This window comes from Hypomesus nipponensis, chromosome 23, assembly GCF_054491055.1.
Source record: "Hypomesus nipponensis isolate SF chromosome 23, ASM5449105v1, whole genome shotgun sequence".
In the NCBI taxonomy this organism is placed as follows: Eukaryota; Metazoa; Chordata; class Actinopteri; order Osmeriformes; family Osmeridae; genus Hypomesus; species Hypomesus nipponensis.
Window position 1 is genome coordinate 5,212,855 of NC_140383.1, and position 13,936 is coordinate 5,226,790.

At 43.4% G+C, this 13,936-nt stretch overlaps 1 protein-coding gene across 1 annotated transcript in view; it reads right to left on the reverse strand.

The window, feature by feature from the left end:
• LOC146233753 (glypican-6-like) overlaps window positions 1-13,936 on the reverse strand; it is a 55,008-nt gene that overhangs the window by 12,630 nt on the left and 28,442 nt on the right. The window contains exons 5-6 of the mRNA XM_084688629.1: window positions 7,225-7,355; window positions 6,343-6,486 (exon numbers count right to left, since the gene is read on the reverse strand). Coding sequence (XP_084544755.1) covers window positions 6,343-6,486; window positions 7,225-7,355 — 275 coding nt within the window. The remainder of the gene's footprint in view (window positions 1-6,342; window positions 6,487-7,224; window positions 7,356-13,936) is intronic.

Here is a 13,936-nt window from a genome sequence, read left to right on the forward strand (position 1 = left end):
ATCTTCGTAATTTCGCAAATAAATCAACTTTCTTTGTTCTTTGTTCATTTAAATACATGTAATTTGTCCTTTGTTTATTGAAATATAAACTGCTTTTAAGTGCTTGAATTGTTGTACCAGAGCCAGACCTCAGGAGCAGTGTTGAAGAGTGCCCACCAATTATTTGGCTACTTCAGTTTAGTAAGGCATCGTGCACTACTTACACACTGGCTAACTGACCTCGCAGTATGCTCCATTCCAAGTAGCCCTTTTTACATATCCAGTGTTCCAGACCTCGGGCTTGTTTCCCAGGTGACCAAGCAGTTAGTCTATATACTTTATCATGGTGAGCTCAATTTATCAAACAAGCATCCCTTGGTGAAGAAAAATGACAGAATATTGATGAAATGGTGGTGAGTTTGTGCTGGTGATTTGCCCCAGGCTAGTAAAGGAGAAGATGTTGAGAAAGGGAGATGATTAAAGGGGAGCTTGACGCCGTAGAGAAGAACAGAAAGTGATCCTGAGCCGGGCTCTCTCTCTCTTCTGCGCTCTCTCTCTCTTTTGCTCTCGCTCTCTTTTGAGCTCTCTTTTGAGCTCTCTCTCTCTTTTGCTCTCTTCCTCTCTTTTGCTCTCTCTCTCTCTCTCTCTCTCTCTCTCTCTCTCTCCTTCTCTCTTTCTGTCTCTCTCTCTCACTCTCCTTGCTGCTCCAAAATCCCTAGGGAGGTAGTGGGGCCAAAGTGTAATGGGGCCAATGCGTCTCATTAACGTATTGACAGATATGAAGAGAAGTAGAGCTTTAATGGCACGGCCATTAGTCTCCATGAAGGAGTGATCTGTGGGTGGAGCTCAGTGAAAGAGGACACTGTGAGAACATGACAGAAAACATGACAAAGGACCTGTTAATAATCATAGTTTTTGTCCTTTCCATAAAAACTCACATACCTGGGAAGATCTGTCTTGTTTCTGAAGTTCTGTAGTTTATTTCAAGTGCAATATTTTTGCATCCGGGTACAGCGTACCAACAATGAATACGTTCTGTATGTGTATGACTGAAAGTAGCTTCCGTACACCTTAATGCTAAATTTGTATTTTTAATAAAAAGTCGATTTTGAATATAATCAGAGATTATATAGATCAGGGTATTGGTGCAAGTTTGGTAGTTGGAGTGTTGCTTGGAACTTAAACTTGGAAAAGTATACTTCCTGCAAAGTATAGCTAAAGAATATATATATATATATATATATATATATATATATATATATATATATATATATATATATATATATATATAGCAAAAGAACGTCTTGGTGCCAGGACTGTTCGTCTGTTCAAGTGCACAAGCAGAGCAGACTGACGTTCTTGGGGATTCAACCTACTTTTTCACTTGGCTTTTAAACTCTAAACACGGCTATGCTGTCAAGAGAGAACTTTTTATTCTAAGAAGACACTCTCGTGAAGACAGCTTGAGAGCTAATCAAAACAAAATCGTAACCCTTTTTTTATTTCATTCCAATGAGACCAACACATTATTGCCAACGGCAACTACAACACAACTCCAATACAAATGATAACTTCAATACAACTCCAACAGAAATCTTATACAAAACACAACTCACCTCGTTTGACTAGTCATACACTGCATGTGGGCAACAACAACTAATATAGCTATCGTGCTCTCAAGTCACCAATGTGAATTTCCTGCGCAACAGGCTGGTAAATTACTTCATACGCAAGTGGCTCTAGACGCTTTGAAGCACACACTAAACAGGTTAGGTCCCTTTGTGTGTTTGAACGTTTATCTAGAGCCAGTGTCTCGGGTGGTTATCCATAATTGCTGAATTTGTCAGGCTACCATTTTCAACTATTACATTGCTATGCCAGAGTGCAGCTCCTTGTTCAGAGCTAGGAATGCTATCATATAAAAGGACTGGTTTTTACAATGTTTATTTTCATGTGGTCTGAGGATTCGAAACAATTATGTTAGAATCTGTGGAATCTACATAATAGCATGTCTTGGGTTAGAAAGAATAAATACAACAACTGTGAGAAGGGCTATGTGGATAGGCCTATTTATTTCCATTAAGCCGTATCCCAAACCAGAATGTTCCGATGGCTCAAAATGGTCCAGGGCTGTCGAAGCATTACGTACGAGTCAAGACTTTGGGGAAGGAGAAGATGGATGTCTTCTGGCAGTAGCATATGACTCCAGCAACCACACTGGCATTTCATATTTGTTCCCTTGTGAACGGCAACCAATTGATAAATACAGCACATACTGTATTCTTTTTCTGGAAATTAAAGAAGGAACTTCGCAGAGGGGAGGGAATGAATGCCAGCATGTCACAGATTACAGCATTAGAAACGGTGAGATGAAGTGATATTTTTAATGGTTGTAATCAAAGGCCAGAATCCTAGATAAGGCAGTGTGCAGCTGACTGCTGGGTTGCGAGATGATGATCATCTAATTAGGAGTGGCTGTAGCCTGGTATCTATGGCAGTGCTCTGGAGTTATCCAATTTCCTTCACTGCACATAAGGCGCCATGTCCACGTACAGCGAGCGGACTTCAGTCTCCCAAATGCAATCAATGAGACCACAATTAATTTCCGTCCACACTACTGTATAGAGGCTAGAGATCATATGGGTTCGGCAAGTGCATGCAAATGGATCTCAGCGTATCAGTTCACAAAAGGGGAAATCAAGCTTTTTGGAATCTTGTAAATTGTCTAGTTACTAATTCCACCGACGAGGTTCGTGTTGCTCATGCGACATCCCACATCAGCTCCACAATCACCGAAACTAGAATCCAAGCACAAGCGGTAGACACCAACTGACTTCGCGAGCATGGCCGCTCAATACGAATCCCGACCTACGACATGACATCTTCTAAATTACACATTAAAGACCCTCAGGTCCTCATCAACCAGCGGTTAGGGCCTTCGAGCCTCGCGCTGCTGGTGCCTTCCAGTCTCTCTGCTCCATCCTATATCCATTCCTCTCTGGTGGCAGTGACGGTGTCCTGTGACAGGAAGTCAGGCAATTAAGCAGTCGAGCCTCATCGAGCTGAAGGTGGGTCGACTCCTGCGGGCTGCTCCGTAAAAACCCGTGCAGGCGACGCGCCCAAGGTGCACCCTGGGATTCCTCCCGTCTCCCGAACTCGGCGCACGCAACGTTGGAAGTCAGACGCCTAAACTCCTAATCAAAGGACGCTTCTGCTTTGCAAACCCGGTGACAATCACGAGCAATGTCACTGTCACCGGTGATTATGATGTTACGGAATGTAAACCAGGACGGCAAGTGGAGGACGAGGGAGATGTGAGGGGGAGGAACCCTCCCACTGGGAATCCAGACATCCCTGATGATGAATAAACAGATAGACGCTGTGACACTGATAACTGCCTGAGCAGCGGGGGGTTGGGGGGAGGAGAGAGGGGGAGGGGGGTTGGGATGGGGGGGGGGCAGATACTGGAGACGGCAGGATCTTGTTTAATGACGGTCGAAGGGAGGTAAGCCGCTTGGCTGTGGGGGCAGTTTTCACTGTGTGTGTTTGTGTCGTATCTGGACAGAGAAGCGCCGCCCCCACATTGGAACACAAACACGTTCAGTCTACAGCTGTCAAAGATAGTGACACATGAGTGACTTAACACAGAGCTGTCATAACTTCTGTCAAACAGCTCTACAACTTCAGGGTGCGAGTTGGAATGTCTTCTGTTAGCAATGATACAGAAGGATAAGGTCACAAAGCTGTTGCAACATGACTGGCATTTCCGTTTCAAAGAAGCTTGTCAAATGTCTATTGCTTTGAGACAACGGCCAGCTTCACATAAGCAAACAATGACAGACTTTGAACTTGGGTGAGTGCACAACACAAGTACGAAAACGGCAGCAGCCGATTCCCCAAACTCTGAAGAACCCTGTGGTTCCATGTTGTCTGGCTCTGAGCTGGGGGAGCTACCCTGCCAGGAGAACCTGCCAGCCAAACAGAGCTGCAGGCCCCAGTCTGCCCATAGTTCCAGCTGCACATGGACACCAATAACGGAGCTCCCGTGCTCAGGTGTCCTTGTCTAGCAATCACATGTCCAAAATAAGCTCCTGTCACTCACCACCCACCTTATGGGAATCTCCATGCAGGCTAATTGCCCAGTTATTCATGAGCAGGCTGGAGTCTTCCTCTTACTGTGTCATTAGAGCAGCCTTGGACACTTCACCATTACCATGGTCACCAGCCCCTCCTCCAAGATTTCCCTCCTTCCCACCTCTTCCTCACTCTCCTTCTCCTCCACCACTTGCTCCTCCTCCACCTGCAGACTTTTACTGTGTCAGCTCTGATGGAGTAGGTCACCTAGTGATTGGCTGCAGCCCTCCAGGAGTTGACTCCATTAGCTAAAGCAAGGGAGGTCTCAGATGTGTCTCGATAGATAGAGTGGGCTAGGAAAAACATGTCGCAGATCTCCAGAGAGGAGGAACTGCAGCAGACCTCTCCAGGTCTTCCCAGTGGTAACAGCAAAGAGGCCGTTTAATACAACGTTATACAACTGACATTTGACAAAAAGGCCAATAAAACACAGAGGTTGCGACCATGGTCTGGAGAATTCCAAAAATACAACTCTTTGTAAATCAAACAAAGACTATTTCATCATAACATAAAAAGGTCATTTGAAGTGTGTTCTTATGGGAGCAGAGTGTGGGACTGTGGAATATATCAGGTGCTTTGAACCACAGGAGCTTGGATGTCGCAGAACTTGTTTAGAATGTCGGCCATTTAAAATATACCTGTAATACAGCATCTCGTATAACGCAAATAAGTAATACATGTGATTTATTTTCCAGTGACAACAACTTAAGGGCACCGTAAAGGAGGGGAGATGAGAGACAATGGTGCCTGGAAAACACCTCTGATGGGGAGGGAAAGACGAGATTAATTATGAAATTTGTAAATCTTACGCTGTGCTGCATTGCACTCCAGACAATCCTCTGATGTGCAGCAGAGAAAGAGAAAAGAGAGTTGATTAAACACAGCAAAGCACAGGAGGAACGTGAACATGCAAGAACACAAGTTACAGAGCATAAGCACAGGATTGAAGACTCCAACGTCAGATTAATTTTTTTTTTTATAGAGGACACGGTTAGGACAATTATAATTGCTAGTCATTCTGAAATTAACATTGTACTATTCCGTGAATGTGTATGAAATGTCTCTGTTCTAATTAATATAGTTCAATGACTATGAGTACAGTTTCTGGAGGGTGATATATGTCTGTGTTTACCGTATGTGTTTGCAAAGAAGGTATATTGAGTATGAACTGAAACAACAAAAAAGCCTATCTTTCCTAAGGTTGAATATTATTCAGGTGGCAGTAATAGTAACCGAGAGGACCTTTTGCAAGACATATAAATAGTACTGGATGATCGAGAGACAAAATCAGCCAATTTGTGGAACTTTTAGCTCTGTCTCTCCCACTCTGGATGCTAAGGAGAGAGCAGCGCACTTGCTGTGAGGGATAATCCCTGATGAGAACTGTCCCTCAGCTCAATTGGCCTGCCAGCTCCATGTTAACCTCTGGCCTCAGTAGCACGCAGCTCCGGTGTCAAGGTTGTCTGAGATTAAAATCTCGACTGGATCCAACAAAACAGCCCAACGTTAATCTGATGGACCGCGAGGGCTTTTGCGACACGGCACAAACAGGTAACTGTGTCCTTCTAGCCTCCCGTCAAGCGTCGAAAAAATCCCGTCTGTGTTGTTTCTTCATTTGTGAAGTTCAAACGCTGAGAGGGAAGCGGATAGAACCTGGCTCACCTTTCCCTGCCCTCGTGGCGTAAAGCTGATGATTTGTTAACAAACAGGGATCGATAGGGAGCCATGGATGGAGGACGAGCACAAAGAATTAATTTCCGGCTCCGGGGGCCTACCATGGCAAATCATCAGCTTTAATCAACACTGTCAAGTCAGAAAGACAAATGGTGTTTACACTGAAGTAGAGTCCCGTCTGAGCACAAAGCCCTGTCTGCCTCCACATGTCCCTTAACTGGTGGTCTCAGTGTCTGGGCTGGTGTGTGTGTGTGTGTGTGTGTGTGTGTGTGTGTGTGTGTGTGTGTGTGTGTGTGTGTGTGTGTGTGTGTGTGTGTGTGTGTGTGTGTGTGTGTGTGTGTGTGTGTGTGTGTGTGTGTGTGTGTGTGTGTGTGTGTGTGTGTGTGTGTGTACTGCAGAGGGTTGTACTAGTCCACCTCTGTGTTTTGGATGCTTTTGAGTTTGTTTCTGTTTCTCATAATTCTGTGTTGTTGTCGTTCACTAATCTACCTCTGTGTCAGCGTTAGTGTGTGTGTGTGTGTAAAGCAAAGATGCTTGTGTGTGTGTGTGCCTTACCAGTCGGTCCAGGCTGGTACCAGCTGCAGTGGTCGGCCTCTCTTCTGGGCTGTAGGGTCTGAAGCGGGCGTTGAACACATCCGAAACGCCCCGGGTAGACCTGCCCATTCCTGAGGGTTTGGGCTGGCCACAGCCTTGAAAAACCTGCAATTACACAGAGATGGGTATCCAACTGTCGGACTGCAAGACCAGCTAGAATTACGTGGGATGTGGAAAAGAGGGAAAGGGATGCTGTTTAGTTAAGACTGTGTGGACGATTCACCCCCCACAGCAGCAACATGACAGAGCTCAGTGGCACATTGATCTGACCATGGATAGGTTCTTGAACTGGGGCATGACCAAGCTTATAAAAAGATCATGGAGTTAAGTTTATAGAGGATAAAGAGAAATGCACCGCCATGTACATACTTTCAAGATAAACAAAACAGCATGTGTACTGTAGGAAGCCAACCAAGCATTTAGCCTTGAACCATCTTAGGCATCCAGTATTGTGTAGGCCAAAGAATCTCCTTGCAACCACCTATTTTTTTTCAAGCTGTGACTACAATTTTGTGGGCAAAGGGAAGTGCAGTAAAACACAGGAACACATTAACTACTGTTAGTTGAACTAAGATTATCTGACCAAAGGAGAAAACATGCAATTCAAATACAAAGACCTAAAAATGGGCATATAATTAGAACGTGTTGCAAAACGCACAAACCTAAAGACCTCGGCTCGTTGGATAAAGCTCCAAGTTTACACATGCTTTTACCTGGTGTCTTACTGTAGAATGAGGATATGAATCATATTCTCTCAGTGAGTCTTTTACTTTGAAACGTTTTTTAAATAATCGCCTGGAGTTTAGACACTGTGTGGAGGAGGAATACACTCGCTTGACATACCCTGTAGGAGACCTGGGCACTGTTGTCCTGCATATTCATGATGGCCTCTGAAATCTTGACATCAATAGGGTCCATGACAGATTCAATGTTGAAAGGTCCCTCCAGTCTCTGTGCCACCAGCAACATGGCATCTGTCACAATAGCATTAGAGAGCGAGGGATGGAGAGGGAAGGAGGGGGAGAGAGAGAGGTAGTCAGAGAGTAGGAAGGCGAGAGAAAGACAGGTAGAGAGGGGAGGGAGATTTAGTCAGGGAACTTCACATTCAAAGGAAGAGCATCAATCTTAAACAATTTATAAATGTGAATGTAACATTGCACCTTGCTTTCACAACGTAGACACATCTACTTTTTATGGCAGTAAGGACATACTGAACACATAATTACTTGATGAATAACCTTGACCAAGACACAAGCGATTCAAACAACACTTACAATGAAAGTTTATTATGCATCATTTATTCTAACCTGATACATTTCAATGCCAATACAATTTGACAAACATATGTAGCTTTTGCCTATGCAGTCACTTGATATATATATAATCATGGTACCCTATAATCATGTAACATTAATTCTTCTGAGAGTAAATTACATTTTTATGTATATCAGCTCAGTAGAGTCAATATAATTTAGTTATATGGACCAAAATGAATAGGGATGATGAGTCATTGATTTAATTCTGAATTTTTAAGAGCCAAGCACTTTGAGGTCTTATTTACATCTGCTGCTGGTATGCGATGGCGCGAGGTCACTGCCTAATCAGTTCTTAATGTGAACTGAAACCATATGTTCTCGTCGGCACACAGGAAAGAGACAGTGCATATCATTAGAACAACCCTGCATTTTCATGTGCCAATCAAACTACTGTTCAGTCATCAACAAACAATCCGTTGCACCATCTCTATAGATAAAACATCCGCGACAGCAAGTTAAAAAGAACAATTCTCTGTGAGCCCTATAAATCGAAGCTGTCAGTGTCTCTCCGGCGCTGCACAGAAGGGACCACGCACATGTTCGCTGTCTCAGATCCCTTAGTCTACCACATTGACCAGATTTGCCCTTTCCAAGCTTCAAGGGTTAATTGTTATTGTCCTCAACCTGAGCAGTCTGCTCTATCCCGAGGGGAATATTCCTGTTAATGTGTGACAGTCTGTGTCACGGCAGTTTGGAGGATGAGCGGTGCCCCGCAGGGACAGCTGGTGTAGTGTCCTAACCATCCATAGGAGAACACAGCGAGGCCTGTAGGCTGGCTGTCAGGGAGGCAGAGCGTCTCTGCCCTGCGCTGCCCAGATTCCATCCATCCCAGAGACCTCCCAGGACCAGACCTAACCCTCAGGCTGCTCTAATGACTCTGTCATTACCGCCCTGCTCAATGAAGTCATCACTCCATTTGGGGCCTGAGAAAACATTGGCCACTCATAAATTCATATTTATTTTTAACATTGCTTGCAAATACCAAGCATATTCCACCGACTTGAACGCTATTATGTCTTCAGAAAGAGCTGCCTTACTGCAATAACCTTCACATGACTTAATGATAATAGTGTAGTGTTTGCTGCTTGTCAGTGATTTTGATGGTAAAAATTGCATCCGCGGATGATTAAAGAATAATTTTCTGTCGTCAAACGATTTTCCATATACATAAGGGAAAAACCTTGCTTGCTTTTAAGGCAAAAAAATCAAAAACACAAAAAGACTTAGGATGGCTTTTTTTCTAAGGATGGCTTTGAGAGAAAAAAAATCTAACAGCTTCATAAAACTCAGTCACGGTGCAACATTTTCCATAATGTGAAAGCGTGCACAAGCCTGACCACCGTCTTTGGAGACCTGAGATCACTAATGGTTGGGAGGAAGAGCCAGCAAGTGCTAGCTCTACTCGGGTGCCATTCCCTTTCCAATTACGTCTGTGGCTCGGCCTTTGAAGAGTGCCTCATGTTTGTTAACGCTGGGGCAGGGAGATAGCCTCCTCCAACAATCCCTCTGCCGGGTGATGGTGTTTTGGAGTCCAGTAAAGATAGCACTGGGTTTCTCCTGGTACTATTTCTCAAGGCCACGCCACTAGCTTTTGTTGCTAGGAGATTATTCAAGTACATTGGATCGACAAACTATACAGAACATATGTCTTTTATGTCATGCTTTTATGTTATGTAGTTCCTTCACATAACTCATATATGCAAACATATGTAGCTACAGTGTGTTGCTGCTCTTAGCTTTTAATCTATGAGAAAAGTCTGAATCTACTGTAACAATGCCACTGGCTGATTATGAGAGAGGTTAATTGTCCTGAATTGGCTTCAGGTATAGTCTATGATGAGACAAAAAGAAGTATGACTCCCTGAGATCCAGACATGAACAATACTGTTGTATGCAAATGCTGTTGATTCTGAAGATACAAGCCCACTGCACACAGCAGCTTGACTCACATCAAATGGTGAGTGAATGGAGTTGCCGTTAGCATCCAAAAAGATGGCAATCTTCTTTGCTAGCTGTGTTGGGTTAAGATATGTTTATCTGATGGGATCCTGAAACACAAGGAGCAACGGATACAGTACCTCATCCCACACAAATCCCCGAGAGAATGAGAGAGAGTGAGAGTGAGAGAGAGTAAGGGGATGAGACAGAGAGCTAGCGATGGAAATGAAAGAGAGGGTGGTAGGGCGGGAGAGAGTGAGAGACAGGAAGAGAGAGGGAAAGCGCAAAAGAGAGAGGAAGAGAGAGAGAGAGAGCCAGAGTGAGAATAGGAGGGACAGGAGATGGCAATGTTGATTGGGTCAAGTCGGACCAGGGCAGCACACCTCTGTCTCTAAGGAGAGGGAGGGACGTGGCAGACTCTACCTACATGGAGAATTAATGACTCTCATTTATGAGGGGAGCATGGAGCCTGGTCCACAGAGCCTGCACTACTCCAATGAGCCAAACCACTCCCTGCACCACTTTTTGTAGTGTGGAGATAGGACACCAGCCAACAAAAAGGAAATCTGGTTATCATCGCCACACAGCTATGCAAATTGACTCATCTTGTCCTATTTTAAGATGCACGATGGGAAGGCCACAACAGTTTGAATATGTTTTTATTAGTCCTGGTTACATATTGAAAAATACTAAACAAAAATCAGTGCAGATGAGAATAAAAATATGATGGTTTGTTGAGTTCAAAATACAGCAATCGATCGGACAATATATGAATGCACTGTACAAGTGCTTATTTAAGCATTTAAAATATCACTAGCGCTACAGTAATACAAAACTGTAGAACACAAATTAGCGTATAATTTTTCTTGTCCTTGAGGTCTGGTATTTCAGTTGATCACTGAAACATACAGTACTACAAGGCCAGGAAAATAAAAACACTGTGTCTTTGTGCAGTCAATCTATGTTCTGCCTACTTATCAAGATTGCAGCCCACCAAAACAGAGGCAGTATCAGCTAGCAATGCTACTGTAGACAAGGACAAATAAGGGAGTGAAAAGGCCTATCTATGACTCTTAGCCTGTGTAGGATCCCCTGGATGAAAAATGGCTCTTGTGTAATTTGGATTCTGTAAAGCATAGCTCATCTGCGGTTCACTCAGCCAGCTAATGGTGCTGTATGACACGGTGAAAAAAAATCGGTTTCAAAAGAAAGCATATTGCTCCTTGTTGGAAAGATTTTCCTGATGAAAAAGTCCTTGAGAACATACACACACAAACATACACACACACACACATTCACACAAATGAAACTGCCCCCTGTTCTTCTGAAATATTCATTGCAATAACACATTTAAGGAGACAGTCCGAGAACTTTAAAAAAAAGTCTCCTTGACTTGAATTTAAACAAAATTTAAATTCCCACTTGCCAACAGATATTTTTTGTGCCTGCTTTCAATTCATTTATACCGAATCTACTAAATGACCTTACCAGAAAGTGTCAGATCTCTGATACAGTACCAACCTCTTGAGACTTGTTAAGAGAAATCAAACAAAAAGCTATCAGACACCACGTCCAAAACATAGATCACAAAGTCCATGCTCTGAATATACAGACAGTGCTCAACCTTCAATGCAACAGGCAACAACAGAAGTGGTTTTCCTTGAAGGTTTACAGCAAATCAGAGTTGGAGACACGGCTCTGTGAGCCGCTCCTCACTCGGCTCACCCCTGATGCTAATGCCACAGGCAGCTCAGCCACGAGGAAATGCCGAGCCGGGGAACCAGTCGAGGCCTGACACAGGTGTCCTTTAATCTGGGAGAGCACTGGGGGCCTCTTTTAAAACATAGCCCATGAATATTTAACCTAAAGATAAAAACGATGTGCATGAAACACATCCTACCCAGCGGGAAGACTAAAATAATGCCCCTTGTGAATAGCAGTAATCTCATGGTTCTCTTAGGGGAGTGGAGACAGACTTCTGCAGGGCTCACAGGTTGGTGTGGATGGAAACTAAAAGAAGGGAAACATCGCTGTGGAAAGGAAGGCTGTTGTGGAACAGAGTCGTATCTCTTTGGATACCTACACATGTTTGTCTAGAACAAGAATCCCTAAAAACAAGTACAGGTCTTATTTGGATGGAGAATATCTAAAAGCTGTCAACAAAGCCTCTTCTTTTGCCAATAAGGCCAACACAAGTAACCATTTTTTCAACCACAGACTTTTGACAATACAGATTACCCCTAAAATATTGTACCAGGTTGCATCCCAAGTGGTAGTAAAATGGAATAAACTTTTTTTAACAGTTATTTACGTTTTTGTACAACATATACATGCAGTCGACATACTTACCCTTAAGAGTTAAAATGGAAACAAAACAAATACTGTTTGGTTGCATTAGTGTGAGACAGTTTGCTCCCTCTATATCCTAATCAGTGTGCTTGTAAATAGCCTGTCAATGTAACACATACTGGGCATGTCTTTCTAGAGAGGAAACCTTATGCTCTCCAGGGCAACACTGATTGTATGATGCCTTAGTGCTAATGAAACTCAGCAGCAGAATTCAATAATGAGCCATTCACCAGCAGATCCCCTTACTAATGGGGTTGGGAATGTCACAGGGCTTCAGTTTTTTACACAACATCTGTCCACAGGCCTCTAATGCATGCTGACAGGGGGGTTCAACTAAGCTATCCACAAATATGTTGAGGAAATCCTTCCTTCCAGTCAACATACATTTTCTCCTCGTAAAGCCACATGTTCTGGAGGGCACTATCGCCACAAAACCCAATCGTGATCTGGACACGGTTTCACCAGTTGAACTGCGCTGAGAATGCCACAAGAATGGATGGAACTGCTGGTAAGAAGACAACAGCTGCAGAAGCACTCATCTATTCTTTCTCAGGAATTCCTTTATGTATTTTAAGTTGAGAAATAAAGGCAAATCAAACTAAAAGGTCGGGTCTGGGAAGTGGTTACACTTAGCTTCGAGTCTGCACCACGGTCCTGTTCTAAGGACAGATTGCTTTGGTGCACTTCACTAGAGTTGTTCGTAGTGTTAGTAATATGTTACTTGAAGCTGGCGAGATAAGGTAAGGTAAATCTTTGACTTTCTGAACATATTGTCCTTCAGAAATGCATTCCTAATGTGTTTGGGATTGTGTTCTAGTAATTCAGGGCTCATTAAATAAAACCATTTCTCCTAACAGCCTCGACCATCCAACCCTCTCTTTTCCTCCCACTTGGGACATTAACACCAATCCTCTGAGTTCTATCAAGTGTGGTCACATATCACAGAGGATATAAGATTACTTATTTGTATTTGCTTAACCCTGTGTCCATGTGTGGTGAAACAGGCCACATAGATTAGTCAGAGCAAACAGCCATTATAAATCCATTTAGCCAAGGTTCCTGAGGTGGGGTGAAATAGCTATGAGGGAGGACCTTGCTAAATCACCCCTGTTTAAAGGCTTGCACACCGAGGATGGAAATTCAGACCTCAGTGACTCAAGAGATGGAGGAAAAGCAAACACACTAATGGAGAAACAATGTCCAGGACAGATAGTCTGGTGCTTTGCACTAATTTCCGTGCGACATTGCATCACAGTGGGACCCTAAACAATTCCAGGACAATGACGTCCTGTCAGATGAGGCTTGTAAAATGTTATACATTATCAGTTAATTCGTTCCTCCGATTGACACCGATCCAGGCAGCAGAACCTAGACCCTCAGCTAACCTGAAACACTCGTTACTACAAAGCAGGAACAGCATGAAAGCCTTTTGAAATTCATATATACTGTAAACACCTGTAAAATACATTGAGCAATTTGTCATTTGAGTATCTTAAAAGCCGTACCAATCCTTTTGTCAAATATAGAACTATCATGAAAAACTTAAGTCATGACAGAAATTCAGCCCACAGACAGCCATCATTTCCAGTTATCCTCCATTTTGTGAAACGGAGGTGTAACTGTATCAGGTGCTCCTGTCTCGCACTCTGACAAACCCACCTCTGATCAGAACTGACTCAAGGCTATATTTCTCAGGCGGAGATCTCTTTCAAAGCCACCGTATTTACAGTTCTCATGCACACCAGTAAGTCATGGCTGTGAATGGTCCCGTTTTTTCCAAGAGACAGAGACAGATGTAGTGGAATATAAATCCTTGTGTGGAAGTCCCTCTTGGTTGGTTCCATTAGCTAGTGTGGTGTTGAAGTGTAAATTGCAATTCATTACATCCATGTTTGGACGAATGCAAAGACACCAAATTAATGAACGACTAGATCACTTTTTCACTGCCTACA